At 64.1% G+C, this 20,101-nt stretch overlaps 2 protein-coding genes across 4 annotated transcripts; one reads left to right on the forward strand and one right to left on the reverse strand.

Moving 5' to 3' along the window:
* Nucleotides 1-219: 219 nt before the first annotated feature.
* FKBPL (FKBP prolyl isomerase like) lies at nt 220-2,859 on the reverse strand. 3 transcript variants are annotated; one of them, XM_072024821.1, is made up of 2 exons: nt 2,564-2,647; nt 220-2,422 (listed from the first exon to the last, which is right to left on the reverse strand). In XM_072024821.1, exon 2 carries the CDS (start codon nt 2,362-2,364, stop codon nt 244-246), a length of 2,121 nt encoding a protein of 706 aa, XP_071880922.1. In that variant the 5' UTR covers nt 2,365-2,422; nt 2,564-2,647; the 3' UTR covers nt 220-243. The 3 variants fall into 3 exon arrangements, with proteins under 3 accessions (XP_071880922.1, XP_071880921.1, XP_071880920.1); XM_072024820.1 differs by having other exon boundaries at nt 221-2,394; nt 2,576-2,859; XM_072024819.1 differs by having other exon boundaries at nt 221-2,394; nt 2,564-2,859.
* Nucleotides 2,860-2,993: 134 nt separating this feature from the next.
* Nucleotides 2,994-17,196, forward strand: AGPAT1 (1-acylglycerol-3-phosphate O-acyltransferase 1). The gene is made up of 7 exons (XM_072024918.1): nt 2,994-3,135; nt 5,194-5,369; nt 6,260-6,393; nt 10,451-10,626; nt 12,018-12,113; nt 13,050-13,122; nt 16,000-17,196. The coding sequence occupies exons 2-7, from the start codon at nt 5,197-5,199 to the stop codon at nt 16,158-16,160; spliced, it is 813 nt and encodes a 270-aa protein (XP_071881019.1). The 5' UTR covers nt 2,994-3,135; nt 5,194-5,196; the 3' UTR covers nt 16,161-17,196.
* The last annotated feature ends 2,905 nt before the right edge of the window (nt 17,197-20,101 follow it).

Genomic DNA, 20,101 nt, shown 5'->3' on the forward strand with positions numbered 1-20,101 from the left:
CCCGAAATCCCCCCCAGCACTCCCCCAAATCCCCTAAAATCACCCCAAATGACCCAAAATGACCCCAAATCTCCCCAAAATCCCCCAAAACCCCCTCATGCGAACAGCCTCCCCAGCCCCCTGGCCATCCTCATGTCCTCCCAACCCCCCCAAAACCTCCTCCAACACCCCAAAAACTCCCCCAACACTCCCCCAAATCCCCTAAAATGACCCCAAATCTCCCCAAAATCCCCCAAAACCCCCTCACGCGAACAGCCTCCCCAGCCCCCTGGCCAGCCTCGCATCCCTCTCCCTGGCCTCCCCCCGGACCCTCCTCAGCTCCCTCCTGGCAGCGGCGTTGCCGGGCTCCTGCCGCAGGACCAGGGCCAGGTCGGCGGCCGCCCCCTCCAAATCCCTCATGGCCGCCTTGGCCAACGCCCGCCGGTACCGGGCCTTGACGTGGCCCGGCCTCAAAGCCAAAGCCTTCCCGGCGTTGGCCGCGGCCTCCGCCGGTAGCCCCAGCCTCAACTGGCACAGGGCCAGCCCGGCGTGGAGGTCGGCTTTGGGGTGGGCGCGGGCGGGGGGCAACGGCGGCGGCCCCCCGGCGGCGGCGGCGGCGCGGAGGGCGGTGGAGAAAGCTTTGGCGGCGGGGATGAGGGCGCCGGCGCCGTAGAGGGCTTTGGCGCGGGCTTTGCGGGCCAAAACGGAGGCCCAGCGGTCGCCCTCGGCCTCCCAAAAATCGGGGGGGGGCGTGAAGCCCCCCAAAGTGACCACCACGGCGGATTCGGCGCCGGTCGGGAGGAGGCGGGCGCGCTCGCCGCGGGTCATGGTCTCCAAGCAGGCGTCCAGCGCCACCGCCCAGCGCCCCTCGGCGGTGCCGAGGCGCAGGGTGAGCCAACGGCCCCCCCCCGGCATGGGGTCGCCCCCCGGGGGGGGTTCCAGGAGGACCCGGCAGAGGGAACCCCAAGCGGGGCGGTCGAGGCCGCGGCCGGGGCGGAGGATTTGCTTGGAGAAGGAGGAGTCGGGGCTGAGCCACCACGGGGAGGGGGCTGGGGGGTCTTGGGGGGGCTCCGTGGGGTCTTGGGGGGACCCAGTTGGGTCTTGGGGGGGCCCAGTTGGGTTTTGGGGGGGCCCAGTTGGGTCTTGGGGGTCTTTGGTTGGGTTTTGGGGGGTCTCGGTTGACTTTTGAGGGGTCTTGGTTGGGTTTTGAGGGTCCTTGATGATGTCAGTTGGGTTCTGGTTGTAATCTGTGGGGTTTTTGGGGTCCTCCGTTGGGTTTTTGGGGTCCTCCGTTGGGTTTTTGGGGTCCCCTATTGGCTTTTTGGGGTCTTTGATGACGTCAGTTGGGTTCTGGTTGACATCAGTTGGGTTTCTGGGGTCCTCCGTTGGGTTTTTGGGGTCCTTTGTTAGGTTTTTGGGGTCCTGGATGATGTCACTTGGGTTCTCGTTGACATCTGTTGGGTTTTTGGGGTCATTTGTTGGGTTTTCGGGGTCCCCTGTTGAGTTTTTGGGGTCTTCAGTTGGCTTTTCGGGACTCTTGATGACGTCACTTGGGTTCCTGTTGATGTCAGTTGGGTTTTTGGGGTCCTCCATTGAGTTTTTGGGGTCCTTTTTTGGGTTTTTGGGGTCCTGGATGACGTCAGTTGGGTTTTTGGGGTCCCCCATTGGGTTTTTGGGGTCATTTGTTGGGTTTTTGGGGTCTCCAGTCGTCTTTTTGGGGTCCTTGATGACGTCAGTTGGGTTCTCGTTGACATCAGTTGGATTTTTGGGTTCATTTGTTGGGTTTTCGGGCCCCCTGATGACGTCACTTGGGTTCTGGTTGACGTCATTCACCTCCTTGCGTTCTGCGCTCCCATTGGCTGGCTCCCAGCCTCCCGCCTTCTCATTGGCTGCCTCCCCCAGCTCCCATTGGTCGCCGTCCTCGTCCCCGCAGGGCTCCCGGAGCCACGCCTCCTCGCTGCGCCAATCCCACGCCTCATTGGCTGACGGCACCGGCGCCGCCGCCTGATTGGACGGCCCAGGGAGCGACGCGGCCTCCCCATTGGTCGGCTCCAAGCGTGCTGCGTTCTCATTGGCCGCTCCCCGTGGCCTCGCGCCCTCATTGGCTGGCTCCCGGCTCCTTGCGTCCTCATTGGCTGAATCCTCGCTGGCTCCCCGCCCTTCTAGCTGCTCATTGGCCGGCTGGCAGCTCCCTGCTCCCTCATTGGCCACACCCTGTGGTGCTGCTCTCCCATTGGCCGCCTCCTTCTCCGCCCGGCTCCCCTCATTGGCCGGCTCCGCACGCCCTCCCTTCCCATTGGACCAACCTGGGGGCGCTCGCTTCCCATTGGCCGCCTCCTCCGTGGCCGCCGCGCTCCCATTGGCTGCTGCTTCCCGCCCTTCCATCTCGGCCAATCACAGTGCTCCGCCGCCGGCCTGCAGCACACAGGGGGCGTGGCCAGGCCTGGGGGGCGTGGCCAACCCCAGGGGGGCGTGGCCAAGCTCAGGGGGCGTGGCCAGACCCTAGGGGGCGTGGCCAGGCCTCAGGGGGCGTGGCCAGGCCCCCAGCCCCCCCCCCCCTCTCCCGCAGCTCCCGGCCCCGCACCTGGGCCCGCACCTGGGCGTCACTTCCGGCTTCCTGTTGAGGCCACGCCCCCTCTGCGTCACTTCCGCCCGAGCGGGGTGGGCGGGGCGAAAGGGAGCGGGAATCTGGGGGCACTTCCGGGTTTGGGGCAAGGGGCGGGGCTTGGAGGGTGATTGGCACGCGCCTCGTCCAATCACGGCTCGCTCCGCCCCCCTAAGCCACGCCCCTTCCATAGAACCCAATGGGAGGGGGGGGAGAAACCATAGAGTCGCGCCCGGGGGCATAGAGCGTCGCCTCACTTCCGGCCTCCGAGGTGGGCGTGGCCTCGCGCCGCCATTTTGCCGCCGTTTCCCGCCCGCCGCGCGGCGCAGCCAATCAGCGGCCGCGGGGGGCGTGGCCTGGCTGCGGTTGCCATGGAGACGCCCCAGGCCCCGCCCCCCGCATCCCCCCCGCGCCGTTGCCATGGGGACGGGGGGTGGGCGGGGCTCGGGGGGGCTCGGGGGAGGCGCTGATTGGCTGGCCGAGCTGTCAATCAGCCCCGGGGCCGCTTCCGCTGCCGCCGCCGCCACCGGGAAGGGCCCGGCCCGGGCACGGTGAGGGGGGGGCACTGGGGCCATACTGGGGGGTACTGGGAGGTACTGGGGCCATACTGGGGGCGTATTGGGGGATACTGGGGCGATACTGGGGGATACTGGGATCCCGGGGGGGGATAACGGGGCCTAAGGGGGGGATACTGGGGGGATACTGGGGGGTACTGGGGCCATACTGGGGGATAATGGGGCCATACTGGGATCCTGTGGGGGAAAACGGGGCCTAAGGGGGGGTAACGGGGGGTACTGGGGGATAATCGGGTGATACTGGGGGATACTGGGGCCATACTGGGCGATACTGGTGGATAATGGGGCCATACTGGGATCCGGGGGGGGATAACGGGGCTCTGGGGGGGGGAACTGGGGGTATTGGGGGGGTAATGGGGATTAATGGGAGGATACTGGGGGGTACTGGGGCGATATTGGGGGGTACTGGGGCCATACTGGAGCCATACTGGGGCATACTGGGATCCCGGGGGGGGATAATGGGGCTCTGGGCCTTAATGGGGCGATACTGGGGGTTAATGGGGGGATACTGGGGGGTACTGGGGGATAATGGGGTGATACTGGGGCATAATGGGGGATACTGGGGCCATACTGGGGGATACTGGGACCCCAGGGGGAGATAACGGGGCTCTGGGGGGGGTAACGGGGAGTTATGGTGGGTAATGGGGGGATAACAGGGCCTAATGGGGGGGTACTGGGGGATACTGGGGCGATACTGGGGGTACTGGGGGATACTGGGATCCCTGGGGGGATAACAGGGGGGTAATGGGGTCTTAATGGGGTTCTGGGGGGGGATAACGGGGCCTAATGGGGGGATACTGGGGCTTAATGGGGGTTACTGGGCCATACTGGGGCGACACTTGGGGGCGTGGCCAATCCCTTTAGGACCCGCCCCATTGGCTCTGTCCCCCGGGGGGGGGGGCGTGGCCTAAGTGGGCGTGACCTAAGTGGGCGTGGCTTACATGGGCGTGTCCTAAGTAGGCGTGGCTTTAAGTGGGCGTGGCCTATATGGACCCACCCCCTTAGGACCCATCCCTTAGGGTCGCCCCTCCCTGGGCGTGTCCTAAGTGGGCGTGTCCTAAATGGGCGTGGCCTACATGGACCCACCCCTTTAGGACCCATCCCATAGGGACGCCACCCATTGGGTCTGTCCTAAGTGGGCGTGGCTTATAAGGGCGTGGCCTATATGGGCGTGGCCTAAATGGGCGTGTCCTAAGTAGGCATGGCTTAAGTGGGCGTGGCCTATATGGACCCACCCCTTTAGGACCCATCCCAATGGGATTGGGTTGCACCCAATCACCTCCGCCCCTCCCTGGGCGTGTCCCTTTGGGGGCGTGGCCTAAGTGGGCGTGGCCTAGGTGGGCATGGCCTATGGGGGCGTGGCCTAAATGGGCGTGGCCTAAATGGGCGTGGCCTACATGGACCCACCCCTTTAGGACCCACCCCATAGGGACGCCACCCATTGGGTCTGTCCTAAGTGGGCGTGGCCTAAGTGGGCGTGTCCCTTGGGGGCGTGGCTTATAAGGGCGTGGCCTAAGTGGGCGTGTCACTTGGGGGCGTGTCCTAAATGGGCGTGGCCTATATGGACCCACCCCTTTAGGACCCATCCCTTAGGGGTCACCTCCGCCCCTCCCTGGGTGTGCCCCCTTGGGGGCGTGGCCTAAGTGGGCGTGGTCCAAGTGGGCGTGGCCTAAGTGGGCGTGCCCCTTTTAAGCCCCGCCCCCTTGCCCCGTCCCCCCCAGGCCATGGGGGGATATCCCAATAGGGACACCACCCATTGGGTCTGTCTTAAGTGGGCGTGGCCTCTAAGTGGGCGTGGCTTATAGGGGCGTGTCCTATGTGGGCGTGGCTTATAAGGGCGTGGCCTAAATGGGCGTGGCCTACATGGACACACCCCTTTAGGACCCACCCCTTTAGGACCCACCCCATATGGACCCACCCCATTGGCTCCCTTGGGGGGCGTGTCCCTTGGGGGGCGTGGCCTAAGTGGGCGTGGCCCAGGTGGGCGTGGCCTAAGTGGGCGTGCCCCCCCGCTAAGCCCCGCCCCCTTTTCAGGCCATGTGGCTGCCGCTGGCGGCGCTGGCGCTGGTGCTGGCGCGGGCGGTGCTGTGGCGGAGCCGCTCGGCGCGCTTCTTCCTCAAGATGTTCCTGTTCCACGGCTGGGTCCTGCTCCTCGCCCTCCTCGCCCTCCCCCTCTGCGCCCTGCGGGGCCGCGACGTCGAGAACATGCGGTGGGCGGGGCCTCCGGGGGGGTGGGCGGGGCCTAATGGGGGTGGGCGGGGCCTCCGGGGGGGTGGGCGGGGCCTAATGGGGGTGGGCGGGGTCTATGGGGTGGTGGGTGGGGTCTGGGGGGGTGGGAGGGGCCTATTGGGGGTGGGCGGGGCATAGGGGGAAAGGGGAGGGGTCTATGGGGTGGTGGGCGGGGTCTGAGAGGGGATGGGCGGGGTCTAAGGGGAGGGGGAAGGGTCTAAGGGGGAAGGGGAGGGGTCTAAGGGGTGGTGGGCGGGGCCTAAGGGGTGTGGGCGGGGCATAAGAGGTGGTGGGAGGGGCCTGTGGGAAAGGGGAGGGGCCTAGGGGAAAGGGGGCGGGGCCTAATGGGGGTGGGCGGGGTCTATGGGAGGTGGGCGGGGTCTAAGAGGGAGGGGGAGGGGTCTACAGGGGGTGGGAGGGGCCTGGGGGGAAAGGGGCGGGGTTTAAGGGGGGTGGGCGGGGCCTAAGAGGTGGTGGGCGTGGTCTCCGGGAAAGGGGGCGTGGTCTAGGGCCAAGGGGGCGTGGCCTGGGGCCAGGGGGCGTGGCCTGGGATGTGTCATTACCAATGGCATGGGGGGGGAAGTACCGGGGGGGCGGGGCCTCGGACAAAAGGGGCGTGGCCTAGGACAAAAGGGGCGTGGCCTATGACAAGGGGGCGTGGTCTGGGATAAAGGGGCGTGGCCTATGATGAAGGGGGCGTGGCTTAGGGCCAAGGGGGCGTGGCCTGGGGTGAACCATTACCAATGGCACGGGGGGGAAGCATTGGGGGGCGGAGCTTGTGGGCGTGGCCTAGGATAAAGGGGCGTGGTTTAGGGCCCAGGGGGCGTGGCCTGGCCCAGGGGGCGTGTCCCCAGCTGACCCCGCCCCCCAGCATCCTGCGGGGGCTGCTGCAGCACGTGAAGCATCTCTACGGCATCCGCATGGCCGTGCGCGGCGCGCAGCACTTCCCCCCCCGGCAGCCCTACGTCGTGGTCAGCAACCACCAGAGCTCGCTCGACCTGCTGGGTACGGCTGCCCCATAGCTGCCCCATAGCGGCCCCACAAGTGACCCATAGCGGCCCCATAACTGCCCCATAGATACCCCGTAACCACTTCATAGTGGCCCCATAGATACCCCATAACTTCCCCATAAGTGACCCATAGCTGCCCCATAGCTGCCCCATAGCTGCCCCACAAGTGACCCATAACTGCCCCATAGCAGTCCCATAGATAGCCCATTGATATCTCTTGGCTGCCCCATAACTACCCCATAACAAGCCAATAAGTGCCCCATAGCTGCCCCATAGCTGCCCCATAAGTGACCCATAGCGGCCCCATAACTGCCCCATAGATAGCCCATAACCACCCCATAGATACCCCGTAACCACTTCATAGTGGCCCCATAGATACCCCATAACCACCCCATAGTGGCCCCATAACTGCCCCATAAGTGACCCACGGCTGCCCCATAGCGGCCCCATAACTGCCCCATAGATAGCCCATTGATACCTCATGGCTGTACCATAACAGTCCCATAACTGCCCCATAACCACCCCATAGCTGCCCCATAAGTGACCCATAACTGCCCCATAGCTGCCCCATAGCGGCCCCATAACTGCCCCATAACCACCCTATAGCTGCCCCATAGATAGCCCATAGCGGTCCCATAGATATCCTATAACGACCCCATAGTGGCCTCATAGATACCCCATAACCACCCCATAGTGGCCCCATAACTGCCCCATAAGTGACCCATAGTGGCCCCATAGCGGCCCCATAGCGGCCCCATAACTGCCCCATAGATAGCCCATAACCACCCCATAGATACCCCGTAACCACTTCATAGTGGCCCCATAGATACCCCATAACTGCCCCATAACTGCCCCATAAGTGACCCATAGCGGCCCCATAGCTGCCCCATAGCGGCCCCATAACTGCCCCATAGATAGCCCACACATAGCCCATAGTGGCCTCATAGATACCCCATAACCACCCCATAGTGGCCCCATAACTGCCCCATAAGTGACCCATAGCTGCCCCATAGCGGCCCCATAGCGACCCCATAACTGCCCCATAGATAGCCCATTGATACCTCATGGCTGCCCCATAACTACCCCATAACAAGCCAATAAGTGCCCCATAGCCGCCTCATAGCGGCCCCATAACTGCCCCATAGCTGCCCCACAAGTGACCCAGAGCTGCCCCATAACCGCCCTATAGCTGCCCCATAGATAGCCCATAGCGGTCCCATAGATATCCTATAACGACCCCATAGTGACCTCATAGATACCCCATAACCACCCCATAGTGGCCCCATAACTGCCCCATAAGTGACCCATAGTGGCCCCATAGCGGCCCCATAACTGCCCCATAGATAGCCCATAACCACCCCATAGATACCCCGTAACCACTTCATAGTGGCCCCATAGATACCCCATAACCACCCCATAATGGCCCCATAACTGCCCCATAAGTGACCCATAGCGGCCCCATAGCAGACCCATAGCGGCCCCATAGCAGCCCCATAACTGCCCCATAGATAGCCCATAACCACCCCATAGATATCCCATTGATACCTCATGGCTGCCCCATAACTACCCCATAACAACCCCATAAGTGACCCATAGCTGCCCCATAGCAACCCCATAGATGTCACATAGCTGCCCCATAAGTGACCCATAGCAGCCCCATAACTGCCCCATAGATAGCCCATAACCACCCCATAGATACCCCGTAACCACTTCATAGTGGCCCCATAGATACCCCATAACTGCCCCATAACTGCCCCATAAGTGACCCATAGCGGCCCCATAACTGTCCCATAGCGGCCCCATAACTGCCCCATAACCACCCTATAGCTGCCCCATAGATAGCCCATAGCGGTCCCATAGATATCCTATAACGACCCCATAGTGGCCTCATAGATACCCCATAACCACCCCATAATGGCCCCATAACTGCCCCATAAGTGACCCATAGCGGCCCCATAGCAGACCCATAGCGGCCCCATAGCGGATCCATAACTGCCCCGTAGATAGCCCATAGCAGTCCCATAGATATCCCATTGATACCTCATGGCTGCCCCATAACTACCCCATAAGTGACCCATAGCTGCCCCATAGCAACCCCATAGATGTCACATAGCTGCCCCATAAGTGACCCATAGCGGCCCCATAGCTGCCCCATAGCAGCCCCATAACTGCCCCATAGATAGCCCATAGCGGTCCTATAGATAGCCCATTGACACCTCATGGCTGCCCCATAACTACCCCATAACAAGCCAATAAGTGCCCCATAGGTGCCTCATAGCGGCCCCATAACTGCCCCATAGCTGCCCCACAAGTGACCCAGAGCTGCCCCATAACCACCCTATAGCTGCCCCATAGATAGCCCATAGCGGTCCCATAGATATCCTATAACGACCCCATAGTGGCCTCATAGATACCCCATAACTGCCCCATAAGTGACCCATAGCGGCCCCATAGCAGCCCCATAGCTGCCCCATAGCTGCCCCATAGCTGCCCCACAAGTGACCCATAACTGACCCATAGAGAGCCCATTGGTATCTCGTGGCTGCCCCATAACAGTCCCATAACTGCCCCATAGCCACCCCATAGCAGCCCCATAGCTGCCCCACAAGTGACCCAGAGCGGACCCATAACCGCCCTATAGCTGCCCCATAGATAGCCCATAGCGGTCCCATAGATACCCCATAACCACCCCATAGTGGCCCCATAACTGCCCCATAGTGGCCCCATAAGTGACCCATAGCGGCCCCATAGCGGCCCCATAGCGGCCCCATAACTGCCCCATAGATACCTCTTGGCTGCCCCATAGCGACCCCATAGCTGCCCCGTAGCTGCCCCATAGCAGCCCCATAGCAGCCCCATAGCTGCCCCATAGTGGCCCCATAGCTGCCCCATAACCACCCCATAGCAGCCCCATAGATAGCCCATTGATATCTCATGGCTGCCCCATAAGTGCCCCATAGCTGCCCCATAGCAACCCCATAACCACCTCTTGTCCCATGAGGCTGCTGTGTGCCCAGCCCCATAGCACGCCCCCAGCCCCATAACCCCTCTCCCAGCCCCATAACCAACCCCACAACCCCCTCCCCAACCCCATAACCCCTCCCCAGCCCCATAGCTGTGTCTCCCAGCCCCATAACCAACCCCATAACCCTGTTCTCAACCCCATAACCCCCCCTTCCAGCCCCCTAACTCAATTTCCCAGCCCCACAACCCCCTCCCCAGCCCCATAACCCCCCCTTCCAGCCCCATAACTCCCTCCCCAGCCCCACAACCCCCGTCCCAGACCCATACCCAACCCCACAACCCCCTCCCCAGCCCCATAACCCCCCCCTTCCAGCCCCCTAACTCAATTTCCCAGCCCCACAACCCCCTCCCAGCCCCATAACCAGCCCCCTAACCCCCTCCCCTGCCCCCCAGGGATGATGGAGGTGCTCCCCGACCGCTGCACACCCAGCCCCATAACCCCCCCCAGCCCCATAACCAGCCCCATAACCCCCATCCCAGCCCCATAACCCCTCTCCCAGCCCCATAACCATGTCTCCTGGCCCCATAACCTGCTCCCCAGCCCCATACCCAACCCCACAACCCCATCTCCCAGCCCCATAACCCCATTCTCAGCCCCATAACTCAGTCTCCTGGCCCCATAACCCCCTCCCCAGCCCCATAACCAACCCCACAATCCCCTCCCCAGCCCCATAACCCCCTCCCCAGCCCCATAACCAGCCCCATAACCCCTCTCCCAGCCCCATAACCCCATCTCCCAGCCCCACAACCACCTCCCCAGCCCCATAACCCCCCTCCCAGCCCCATAACCAGCCCCACAACCCCCTCCCCAGCCCCATAACCCCCCCTTCCAGCTCCCTAACTCAATTTCCCAGCCCCACAACCCCCTCCCCAGCCCCATAACCAACCCCACAACCCCCTTCCAGCCCCATAACCCCATCTCCCAGCCCCATAACCCCCCCAGACCCCTCCCCAGCCCCCTCCCCAGCCCCATAACCCCCCTCCCAGCCCCATAACCAGCCCCCTAACCCCCTCCCCTGCCCCCCCAGGGATGATGGAGGTGCTCCCCGACCGCTGCGTGCCCATCGCCAAGCGGGAGCTGCTCTACATGGGGGCGGTGGGGGCCGCGTGCTGGCTGGGGGGCATCATCTTCATCGACCGCAAGCGCACCCACGACGCCATCAGCGTCATGGCCGAGGCCGCGCACACCATGCTCAGCCAGGACGTCAGTGGGGGGGGTCTGGGGGGGTGTGGGGTGGGTTTGGGGGGGGTGTGGGGGGGCTTGGGGGGGGTTTGGGGGGGATATGGGGGGGATATGGGGTAGGGATGGGGGGATATGGGAGGATATGGGGTGGTTATGGGGTGAAATGGGGGGTTATGGGGGGGTGTGGGGTGGGTATGGGGGGATATGGGGTGGGTATGGGGTGGATATGGGGTGCTATGGGGGGGATATGGGGTGATATCTGGTGGTTGTGGGGTGATATGGGGTGCTATGGGGGGATATGGGAGGATATGGGGTGGTTATGGGGTGCTATGGGGGGATATGGGGTGGTTGTGGGGGGATATGGGGGATGTGGGGTGAGTATGGGGTGGTTATGGGGGGATATGGGGTGGTTATGGGGTGCTATGGGGGGATGTGGGGTGGTTATGGGGTGCTATGGGGGGATGTGGGGTGGTTATGGGGTGCTATGGGGGGGTTGTGGGGTGATGTGGGGTGGGGTTGGGGGGGTGTGGGGTCGGTATGGGGTGGGTATGGGGGATATGGGGTGGGTTTGGGGGGATTTGGGGTGGATATAGGGGGATATGGGGTGGTTATGGGGGGATATGGGGGGTTATGGGGGGATATGGGGTGGTGTGGGGGGTTATGGGGGGATATGGGGTGGTTGTGGGGTGCTATGGGGGGTTATAGGGGGATTATGGGGTGATATGGGGTGGTTATGGGGGGATATGGGGTGATGGGAGGGGGTTATGGGGGGATATGGGGTGGGTATGGGGGGATATGGGGGGATATTGGGGAGTTATGGGGGGATATGGGGTGATGTGGGGTGGTTATGGGGCGATATGGGGGGATGTGGGGTGGCTATGGGGTGCTATGGGGTAGATAAAGGGGGATATGGGGTGATATCTGGTGGTTATGGGGTGATATGGGGGGGATGTGGGGTGGATATGGGTTGGTTATGGGGGGATATGGGGCACTATGGGGCAGATATAGGGTGATTATGGGGCGCTATGGGGTGATATGGGGTAGATGTGGGGGGATATGGGGTGATGTGGGGTGGGTATGGGGGGATGTGGGGTGGATATGGCTCTCTATGGGGCTGACCCCTCTCTATGGGGCCGACCCCTTTCTATGGGGCTGACCCCTTTCCATGGGGCCGACCCCTTTCTATGGGGCCGACCCCTTTCTATGGGGCCGACCCCTCTCTATGGGGCCGACCCCTTTCTATGGGGCTGACCCCTCGCTATGGGGCCGAGCCCTCTCTATGGGGCTGACCCCTCTTCTATGGGGCCGACCCCTTTCTATGGGGCTGACCCCTCTTCTATGGGGCTGACCCCTTTCTATGGGGCTGACCCCTTTCTATGGGGCTGACCCCTCGCTATGGGGCCGCCCCCCAGGTCCGGGTTTGGGTTTTCCCCGAGGGGACGCGCAACCACGGGGGCTCCATGCTGCCCTTCAAGCGCGGAGCCTTCCACCTCGCCGTGCAGGCCCAGGTATGGGGCGCTATGGGGCAGCCGTGGGGCAGCTATGGGGCAGCCGTGGGGCAGCTGTGGGGCAGCTATGTGACATCTATGGGGCAGCTATGGGGTGCTATGGGGCAGCTATGGGGCAGTTATGGGGTGCTATGGGGCACTACGGGGCAGCTATGGGGCGCTATGGGGCAGTTATGGGGCGCTATGGGGCAGCTATGGGGCAGCTATGGGGCAACTATGGGGCCGCTATGGGGTGATATGGGGCTGCTATGGGGCAGCTATGGGATGCTATGGGCCACTATGGGCCACTATAGGGTGCTATGGGGTGCTATGGGGCAGCCATGGGGCAGTTATGGGGTGCTATGGGGCAGCTATGGGGCAGCTGTGGGGCAGTTATGTGACATCTACGGGACAGCTATGGGGTGCTATGGGGCAGCTATGTGACATCTATGTGGCACTATGGGGCGCTATGGGGCAGCTATGGGGCGCTATGGGGCAGCTATGGGGCAGCCGTGGGGCAGTTATGTGACATCTATGGGGCAGCTATGGGGTGCTATGGGGCAGCTATGTGACATCTATGTGGCACTATGGGGCGCTACAGCGCAGCTATGGGGCGCTATGGGGCAGTTATGGGGCAGCTATGGGGCAGCTGTGGGGCAGTTATGTGACATCTATGGGGCAGCTATGGGGTGCTATGGGGCAGCTATGTGACATCTATGTGGCACTATGGGGCGCTACGGGGCAGCTATGGGGCGCTATGGGGCAGTTATGGGGCGCTATGGGGCAGCTGTGGGGCGCTATGGGGTGATATGGGGCCGCTATGTGGCAGCTATGAGGCGCTATGGGCCACTATGAGCCGCTATGGGGTGCTATGGGGCAGCCATGGGGCAGCTATGGGGCGCTATGGGGCAGCTATGGGGCAGCCCCACTGAGGGTCCCCCCCCGTGTGCCCCCCAGGTCCCCGTGGTCCCCATCGTCATCTCGTCCTACCAGCACTTCTACAGCAAGCAGGAGCGGCGCTTCACGCCCGGTGAGGGGGGGGATCTATGGGGCAGGAGCTATGGGGCAGGAGCTATGGGGCAGGGCTATGGGGCGCGGGTCTGTGGGGAGGGCTTGGGGGTGGATGGGGAGGATTTGGGGGGTGGAGGGGGTGCTCTGGGGGCTGCCTGGGTGTGGGGTGGGGTGTTGTGGGCTGTGGGGTGGGCTATGGGGCAGGGCTATGGGGCAGGGCTATGGGTCCAGCTATGGGGCTGGCTTTGGGGCAGGCTATGGGGTAGGGCTATGGGGCTGGGTTATGGGGTTGGATATGGGGCTGAGTGTTGGGCAGGCTATGGGGCTGGTTATGGGGCAGGCTATGGGGCAGGGCTATGGGGCTGGGCTATAGGGCTGGCTATGGGGCTGGCTATGGATCCAGCTATGGGTCCTGCTATGGGGCTGTGCTATTAGGTAGGCTATGGGTCTGGTTATGGGGCATGGTTATGGGTCTGGCTATGGGTCTGGGCTATGGGTCTGGCTATGGGGCAGGGCTATAGGGTGGGCTATGGGTCCGGCTATGGGTTGGGCTATGGGGCTGGGCTATTAGGCTATGGGTCTGGCTATGGTTCTGGGCTATGGGGCAGGGCTATGGGGCAGGCTATAGGACTAGCTATAGGGTGGGCTATGGGGCTGGTTATGGGTCCAGCTATGGGCCCATCTATGGGTCTAGCTATGGGTCTGGGCTATGGGTCTGAGCTATGGGGCAGGACCATGGGGCAGGGCTCTGGGCCCATCTATGGGTCCAGCTGTGGGTCTGGGCTATGGGGCAGGATCCTGGCCCCATCTATGGGTCTGGGCTCTGGGTCTGAGCTATAGGGCAGGGCTCCGTCCCCATCTATGGGTCTGAGCTATGGGTCTGAGCTATGGGGCAGGACCCTGACCCCATCTATGGGTCTGGGCTCTGGGTCTGAGCTATGGGGCAGGACCACGACCCCATCTATGGGTCTGAGCTATGGGTCTGAGCTATGGGGCAGGGCCACGACCCCATCTATGGGTCCGGGCTATGGGTCTGGCTATGGGGCAGGCTATAGAACTAGCTATAGGGTGGGCTATGGGGCTGGTTATGGGTCCCGCTATGGGCCCATCTATGGGTCTGGGCTCTGGGTCTGAGCTATGGGGCAGGACCCTGACCCCATCTATGGGTCTGGCTATGGGGCAGGCTATAGGACTAGCTATAGGGTGGGCTATGGGGCTGGTTATGGGTCCAGCTATGGGTCCGGCTATGGGTCTGAGCTATGGGGCAGGACCCTGGCCCCATCTATGGGTCTGAGCTATGGGTCTGAGCTATGGGGCAGGACCCTGGCCCCATCTATGGGTCTGGGCTCTGGGCCTGAGCTATGGGGCAGGACCACGACCCCATCTATGGGTCTGGGCTCTGGGTCTGAGCTATGGGGCAGGGCTCCATCCCCATCTATGGGTCTGGGCTCTGAGTCTGAGCTATGGGGCAGGACCACGACCCCATCTATGGGTCTGGGCTCTGGGTCTGAGCTATGGGGCAGGGCTATGGGTCTGGCTATGGGGCAGGCTATAGAACTAGCTATAGGGTGGGCTATGGGGCTGGTTATGGGTCCAGCTATGGGTCTGGCTATGGGTCTGTGCTATGGGGCAGGACCACGACCCCATCTATGGGTCTGGGCTCTGGGTCTGAGCTATAGGGCAGGGCTCCGTCCCTATCTATGGGTCTGAGCTATGGGTCTGAGCTATGGGGCAGGACCACGATCCCATCTATGGGTCTGGGCTCTGGGTCTGAGCTATGGGGCAGGACCCTGGCCCCATCTATGGGTCCGGCTATGGGTCTGAGCTATGGGGCAGGACCACGATCCCATCTATGGGTCTGGGCTCTGGGTCTAAGCTATGGGGCAGGGCCCTGGCCCCATCTATGGGTCTGGGCTCTGGGTCTGAGCTATGGGGCAGGCTATAGAACTAGCTATAGGGTGGGCTATGGGGCTGGTTATGGGTCCAGCTATGGGTCCAGCTGTGGGTCTGAGCTATGGGGCAGGACCCTGGCCCCATCTATGGGTCTGGGCTCTGGGTCTGAGCTATGGGGCAGGGCTCCGTCCCTATCTATGGGTCTGAGCTATGGGTCTGAGCTATGGGGCAGGACCCTGGCCCCATCTATGGGTCTGGGCTCTGGGTCTGAGCTATAGGGCAGGGCTCCGGCCCCATCTATGGGTCTGGTCTCTGGGTCTGAGCTATGGGGCAGGACCCCGGCCCCATCTATGGGTCTGGCTATGGGTCTGAGCTATGGGGCAGGACCCTGGCCCCATCTATGGGTCTGGCTATGGGTCTGAGCTATGGGGCAGGACCCTGGCCCCATCTATGGGTCTGAGCTATGGGTCTGAGCTATGGGGCAGGGCTATGGGTCTGGGTATGGGGCAGGCTATAGAACTAGCTATAGGGTGGGCTATGGGGCTGGTTATGGGTCCAGCTATGGGTCTGGCTATGGGTCTGAGCTATGGGGCAGGGCCACGACCCCATCTATGGGTCTGAGCTATGGGGCAGGACCCTGGCCCCATCTATGGGTCTGGCTATGGGGCAGGCTATAGAACTAGCTATAGGGTGGGCTATGGGGCTGGTTATGGGTCCAGCTATGGGTCCGGCTCTGGGTCTGAGCTATGGGGCAGGCCCCCGACCCCATCTATGGGTCTGCCCCCTATCTCTAGGGCAGTGCTCTGGGCCCATCTATGGGTCCAGCTATGGGTCTGGGCTCTGGGCCTGAGCTATGGGGCAGGACCACGATCCCATCTATGGGTCTGAGCTATGGGTCTGAGCTATGGGGCAGGACCCTGGCCCCATCTATGGGTCTGGTCTCTGGGTCTGAGCTATGGGTCAGGCCCCCGGCCCCATCTATGGGTCTGCCCCCTATCTCTAGGGCAGTGCGTGATCCAGGTGCTGCCCCCGCTGCCCACGCAGGGGCTGGGCCCCGCGGACGTCCCGGCGCTGACGGAGCGGGTGCGCGGCGCCATGCTGCAGGCCTTCGACGCGCTCTCGGCCGAGCTCAGCCCCACGGCGCCGACCCCCGCCCCACAGTGACCCACGGCTGCCCCACGGCTGCCCCACAGCAGCCCCACATCAGCCCCACGGCGGCCCCACGGCGGCCCCATGGTGGTCCCGTGGCGGTCCCGTGGCCCCCTCCTCGCCCCTCGGCTCCCTCCCGGCGCCCAGCCCCACGGCTGACCCATAAGTGGGGCTGGGGGCGACCCACGGAGGGAGCCGGGGGGTGAGGGCGGCCGGACCCATAGCGGGACCCACGGCGGGGTTCAAGTGACAGCAGGGCCCGCGGACTGAGCAATGAGTGGGGCACGGCGGGACCCATAGCGAGACCCACGGTGAGACCCACAGCGAGACCCACAGCGAGACCCACGGCGTGACCCACGGCGTGACCCATAGCGGGACCCACGGCGGGACCTCTGGCCAGCCCCATAACAAGACCCACAGAGAGACCCACAGCGGGACCCATGGCCAGCCCCACAGCGAGCCCCCCACCAAGACCCACAGTGGGACCCACGGCGAGCCCCATAGCGGGACCCACGGTGAGACCCACAGCGAGACCCACGGCCAGCCCCACGGCGTGACCCAGAGCGAGACCCACGGCGAGACCGACAGCGGGACCCACGGCGGGACCCATAGCGAGACCCACAGAGGGACCCACGGTGGGACCCACAGCCAGCCCCACAGCGAGCCCCACAGCGAGACCCACAACGGGACCCATGGCCAGCCCCACAGCGAGCCCCACAGCGGGACCCACGGCGGGACCCACGGCGGGACCCACGGCGGGACCCACGGCCGGCCTGACCCACTCCAGCCCCCCAAGTGTGGGGCAGCCACGGCCGGCCCCACTCCAGCCCCCCAACTTGGGGGTCCCACGGACTGACCCACGCGGACATTGGGGGGGGGGGGAAGGGGGAGGCGGGAGCTGATTGGCTGCCAGACGAGGCCCCGCCCCCCTCATTAGAATGCCGCATATTTATTAGGGGGGAGGGGCTCGGGTTTGGCCCCGCCCCCCAAGCTCCGCCCCCTCCCCTCCCCCCCCCTTTTGGCTTTTAATAAACTCCCCCCCCCCCCTCGAGTGGTGACGTCACGGCGATGATGTCATCGGGGCGGTGATGACGTCATCGGGGCGGTGATGACGTCATCGGGGGGGGCGATGACGTCAGCGGCGGAGCCGGAAGCCGAAGGCGTTCTTGCCCCCGCCGCAGTCGCCTTTAATGGGGGGGGGGGGAAATTGGGGGGGTTATGGGGCGATGTGGGGCGCTATGGGGTGATGTGGGGCGATGTGGGGAGATGTGGGGCGCTAGGGGGCAGCTATGGGGTGATATGGGGCACTATGGGGTGATGTGGGATGATGTGGGGCGCTGTGGGGTGATGTGGGGTGATGTGGGTGGGGAGATGTGGGGCACTGTGGGGAGATGTGGGGCGCTAGGGGGCAGCTATGGGGTGATGTGGGGCGCTATGGGGCGATGTGGGGCGCTATGGGGAGATGTGGGGTGATGTGGGGAGATGTGGGGTGCTATGGGGTGATATGGGGTGCTATGGGGTGATGTGGGATGATATGGGGTGCTATGGGGCAGCTATGGGGAGATGTGGGGCGCTGTGGGGCGATGTGGGGTGATGTGGGGTGATGTGGGTGGGGAGATGTGGGGTGCTAGGGGGCAGCTATGGGGTGATGTGGGGCGCTATGGGGTGATGTGGGATGATGTGGGGCACTGTGGGGCGATGTGGGGTGATGTGGGGAGATGTGGGGCGCTATGGGGAGATGTGGGGCGCTATGGGGAGATGTGGGGAGATGTGGGGCACTATGGGGTGATGTGGGGTGATGTGGGTGGGGAGCTATGGGGAGATGTGAGGCGCTATGGGGCACTGTGGGGCGCTATGGGGTGATGTGGGGTGATGTGGGGTGCTATGGGGTGATGTGGGATGATGTGGGGCGCTATGGGGCAGCTATGGGGAGATGTGGGGCGCTATGTGGCGCTATGGGGTGATGTGGGGCGCTATGGGGTGCTGTGGGGTGATATGGGGCACGGTGGGGTGCTGTGGGGCGCTATGGGGCAGCTATGGGGAGATGTGGGGCACTATGGGGCACTATGGGGAGATGTGGGGCGCTATGATGTGGGGTGCTGTGGGGAGATGTGGGGCACTATGGGGTGATGTGGGGCGCTATGGGGCGCTGTGACATGGGGTGCTATGGGGAGATGTGGGGCGCTATGGGGCACTATGGGGAGATGTGGGGCGCTATGGGGCACTATGGGGAGATGTGGGGCACTATGGGGTGATGTGGGGCGCTATGGGGCGCTGTGACATGGGGTGCTATGGGGAGATGTGGGGCGCTATGGGGTGATGTGGGGCGCTATGGGGAGATGTGGGGCGCTGTGGGGCGCTATGGGGCGGGGTTGGGGGGCACTCACAGGCCCCCAGGCGCTCCTCCAGCTCCAGCAGCTGCTCCCCCAGCGCCTCCGCTCGCTCCAGGCCCCGCTGGGCCCCCCCCACGCGCTATGGGGCAGGGAAGGGGTCGGGGGTTGGGGGGCGGGGGGGGGGCACCACTTATGGGGCGCTGGGACCCACAAGTGCCCCCCCCCCGATTTGGGCTCACCTCCTCCAGAGCCTTCACCCGCTGCTGCAGCTCCTGCAGGGGGGCTGGGGGGGCACAGTGTGGCCCCATAGCTCTGCCCCATAGCCCTGCCCCATAGCCAGCCCCATAACCTGCCCCATAGCCCGCCCCATAGCCCAGCCCCATAGTCCTGCCCCATAGCCCTGCCCCATAGCCAGCCCCATAGCCAGCCCCATAGCCCTGCCCCATAGCCAGCCCCATAGCCAGCCCCATAACCTGCCCCATAGCCCTGCCCCATAGCCCAGCCCCATAGCCAGCCCCATAGCCCTGCCCCATAGCCCACCCCATAGCCGGCCCCATAGCCCAGCCCCATAACCTGCCCCATAGCCCGCCCCATAGCCCTGCCCCATAGCCCAGCCCCATAGCCAGCCCCATAACCTGCCCCATAGCCCACCCCATAGCTCACCCCATAGCTCACCCCATAGCCAGCCCCATAGCCCGCCCCATAGTCCTGCCCCATAGCCAGCCCCACAACCCAGCCCCATAGCCCGCCCCACAGCCCCCCGTAGCCCCCCAAATCCCCCCCAACCAGCCCCCCAACCCCACAGCCTGCCCCCCAACCACCCCCTCTGCCCCACAACCTCCCCCCTGCCCCACAACCTGCCCCACATAAGCCCCCCAAAGTGTCCCATCCCAACTCCCCACAGCCCCACACCCCACCCCACAGCTCCTGCCCCACACCCTGCCCCACACCTGCCCCATATCTCCCACCCCACACCCAGCCCCACACCCAGCCCCACACCTGCCCCACACCTGCCCCATATCTCCCACCCCACACCCAGCCCCACACCTGCCCCACACCTGCCCCATATCTCCCACCCCACACCCAGCCCCACACCCAGCCCCACACCTGCCCCATATCTCCCACCCCACACCCAGCCCCACACCTGCCCCACACCTGCCCCACACCCCCCACTCACCCCCTTGGTCGGGGCAGGGGCCGGGGTGCGGCGGCATCACCCAGCGCGAGGCCACGCGGTACCAGGTGCTGGGACCCCCGGGTCAGGGCCCCCATGGGACCCTGCCCCATAGCGCCCCACAAGTGCCCCCCCCACACCCCATAGGGTCCCAGCTATTGGGGTCCCAGGCCCCCAACTCCGCCCCATAGCACCCCACAAGTGCCCTCCCCACCCCATAGGGACCCAGCCATTGGGGTCCCAGCCCCCCAACTCTGCCCCATAGCGCCCCACAGCCCCCCCCATAGGGACCCTGCCCCATAGTGCCCCACAAGTGCCCTCCCCACCCCATAGGGACCCTGCCCCATAGCACCCCCCACCCCATAGGTGCCTTATCGGGGTCCCAGCCCCACAACTATGCCCTATAGAGACCCAAGAACCCCCCCATGGGACCCACAGACCCCCCCCTC

This window comes from Anas platyrhynchos, chromosome 17 (assembly GCF_047663525.1).
Source record: "Anas platyrhynchos isolate ZD024472 breed Pekin duck chromosome 17, IASCAAS_PekinDuck_T2T, whole genome shotgun sequence".
Taxonomy (NCBI): domain Eukaryota; kingdom Metazoa; phylum Chordata; class Aves; order Anseriformes; family Anatidae; genus Anas; species Anas platyrhynchos.